Source organism: Coccinella septempunctata, chromosome 2, assembly GCF_907165205.1.
Source record: "Coccinella septempunctata chromosome 2, icCocSept1.1, whole genome shotgun sequence".
Lineage (NCBI taxonomy): Eukaryota > Metazoa > Arthropoda > Insecta > Coleoptera > Coccinellidae > Coccinella > Coccinella septempunctata.
This window is the reverse complement of record NC_058190.1, coordinates 23,676,487-23,679,389: the sequence shown is the minus strand read 5'-3', so window position 1 is coordinate 23,679,389 and position 2,903 is coordinate 23,676,487. Positions and strand designations below refer to the sequence as shown.

The following is a 2,903-nucleotide window of genomic DNA, read 5'->3' as shown; positions in this document are numbered from 1 at the left end:
TCAACTGTTTTCTTCCGAAATACTTCGATTGTCAGGTCCTTTTGAGAAAGTATCGGTAGAGAAATTTCCTTTTCGTGGCGGGGTAAAATCTGCCTCGTCACAATCGCTTCCGCATTCCAAGCCTGCACACAAAAGGTTTTTCTTAAAACCACTCCAGCTACTCGAAGACCTGCGGTCCCAACACATCTGGCAACAATTATCAGGGCGACACTTGACCTGCATCCCGAGCCTGCATTCCGGACGTCAACAGTGACCGCACATTAGGGCGAAACAAATTCGTTTTTGTTAAAACGACATTGGACATATTTTACTCTTCAGGGCAACCCTCATAAAGTTGGGTTGAATAAAAACTGTGATATTCTGTTGGAATATTTTATTTCACTTCCCTTTTCCCTAGAAAAACTAACGATAGTTCCAGCTCAACAGACTATTCAACCCACAAATTGGTGACCCCGACGTGATCGAAAAGAAGCCCGGAAGAAAAATGGAACAAGAAGCAGCCCAGGTCTCCAGAGTCTCCGTTCGGATGCCCGAGTTTGTAGCCGCCGATCCCGAATTATGGTTTGCCATGGCTGCAGGAAGTTTTCTTTGCTCCGGAGTGACACAAGACCGGACTAAGTTTGGCTACATCGTAGGAGCCCTGCCAGCAAAATTTGCCGCCGAGGTGAAGGACATAATCATGAACCCACCTACCGACGGGGCCTACGAGAAATTGAAGATGGAGCTGGTGCGACGTCTGAGTGCCTCCCAAGAAGAGAAGACCCGCCGCCTACTGGAACGAGAGGAAATGGGAGATCGTAAGCCATCACAATTCCTTCGACATTTACAGGGACTCGCAGATCGAACCGTCCCAGATGCCCTGATGAAATCCCTGTGGATGAGCCGGCTACCCAAGTGTGTCCAGGTGTCATTGGCCATCATCAAGGACACAAATCTCGAAGACTTGGCAACCCATGCGGACAATATAATGGAAGCCTCCCGAACTATCGTCCACCAGATAGCAGAGACAACCAACATAGAGGCCATCATCGATAGGAAGCTGGAGCAGATGTTCTTAGGACTGAACCTGGAGATAGCCACCCTGCGAGCAGAGCCGGCAGCACACCACCGACCCAGAAGAGATGGTAACCGAAGCCGTTCCCACGACCGTCGAAGAAGCCAGAGTCGCAGACGATCGCCAACTGACGGAAAGTGCTGGTACCATACTAGATTTGGAGCCAGGTCCACGAAGTGCGTGCAGCCCTGCAACTACACCTCGGGAAACGAAGGGGGCCTTCACTAGAAGCGGCCAGTGATCCCAGCCCAACGACGCGCCGCTTGTTCATTACGGATCAGGACTCCAAGTTGCAGTTCCTGGTCGACACTGGAGCAGACCTGTGCGTCTACCCTCGCAGCGCAGTCACTGGCAGAAGAGAGAAGTCCGACTACGTCCTTTCAGCAGCCAATGGGACACCCATCGCCACGTATGGTACAACCACCCTCACGCTGAACCTAGGACTACGCCGAGATTTCACATGGAGGTTCGTCATAGCAGACGTATCAAAACCCATCATCGGCGTCGACTTCTTGAGTTTCTATAACCTGCTAGTGGACGTGAGGAACCGAAGACTTTTGGACGGAACCACCCAACTCACTACCCAAGGAGAAGTGGCTGAGTGCTCCATCCCAGAAGTCAAGTCTGTCAACGGATCCTCCAGGTATCATGATCTACTAACGCAATTTCCAGAGATCACCAGACCTACAGGAGCCCCAGGACGCATCAGGCACAACACAAGGCATCACATCAAGACGATGCCCGGACCACCAGTAGCTTCGAGACCACGACGTTTGGCACCAGAAAAGTACAAGGTAGCCAAAAAGGAGTTCGAAGCCATGCTACGACTAGGAATCGCCCGACCATCCAAGAGTCCATGGTCATCCCCACTGCATCTCGCACCAAAAAAGGGTTCTGAAGAATGGAGACCGTGTGGAGACTACCGTGCCCTAAACGCCCGGACTGTCCCCGATCAGTATCCCGTGAGACACATCCAGGACTACGCCCACATCCTCCAGGGGAAGAAAATTTTCTCAACCCTCGATCTAGTGAGGGCGTACAACCAGATTCCCCTGGCCGAAGAAGATGTTCCCAAGACCGCCATCACCACGCCATTTGGATTGTTCGAGTTCCCAGTCATGACGTTTGGACTACGGAACGCAGCACAGACTTTCCAAAGATTCATCGATGAGGTTTTACAAGGACTGGACTTCTGCTTCAGCTACATTGATGACGTACTGATCGCCTCATCGTCGGAAGAAGAACACATGGAACATCTTCGGATCATCTTCGAGAGGTTCCGCAACTACTCCATCGTCCTCAACCCAGCCAAATGCATCTTTGGATAACCAGAAGTAAAGTTCCTTGGTTACCTCGTCTCTACCGATGGAACAAGACCACTGCCAGGTGGTGAAAAGGAGAATGTATAGGGAATACTGTGAAAACAAAAACCCAGAATTCAAAAAAGACTTGAATAACTATAGCAAAAGTTTACATAGAATGATACAACAATACAGAGAGAACAAGTGGATTACTGCTTGCAATAATATCAATGAGTCCAAAGGTAAAAAATTCTACAATGAGGTGAATAAATTATCTAAATCCAAGCAATATTTCTCGATACCGACAATAATCAAGAATGACAGAGAATATAAAACTGATCAAGAAAAAGCCCAACTATTTGCTGAACACTACAAAACAAGATATAAATTTAGCAACGACAACCTCTTTGATAGGAGCAATAGAGCACATATAGATGAATGGTATGAGGATTATTTCAAAAGGCGGGATGACATTGTGGAACCGATAACAATAGAAGAAACAGACTACTACCAATTACTTCATAGCTCCAAAAATAGCACTCCTGGCG

The 2,903-nt window shown here is 48.5% G+C and overlaps 1 protein-coding gene across 1 annotated transcript; it reads left to right on the top strand.

The window, feature by feature from the left end:
• The first annotated feature begins 484 nt into the window (after positions 1-484).
• LOC123307062 lies at positions 485-2,382 on the top strand. Its single transcript, XM_044889265.1, has 2 exons — positions 485-1,124; positions 1,241-2,382. The coding sequence occupies exons 1-2, from the start codon at positions 485-487 to the stop codon at positions 2,380-2,382; spliced, it is 1,782 nt and encodes a 593-aa protein (XP_044745200.1).
• The last annotated feature ends 521 nt before the right edge of the window (positions 2,383-2,903 follow it).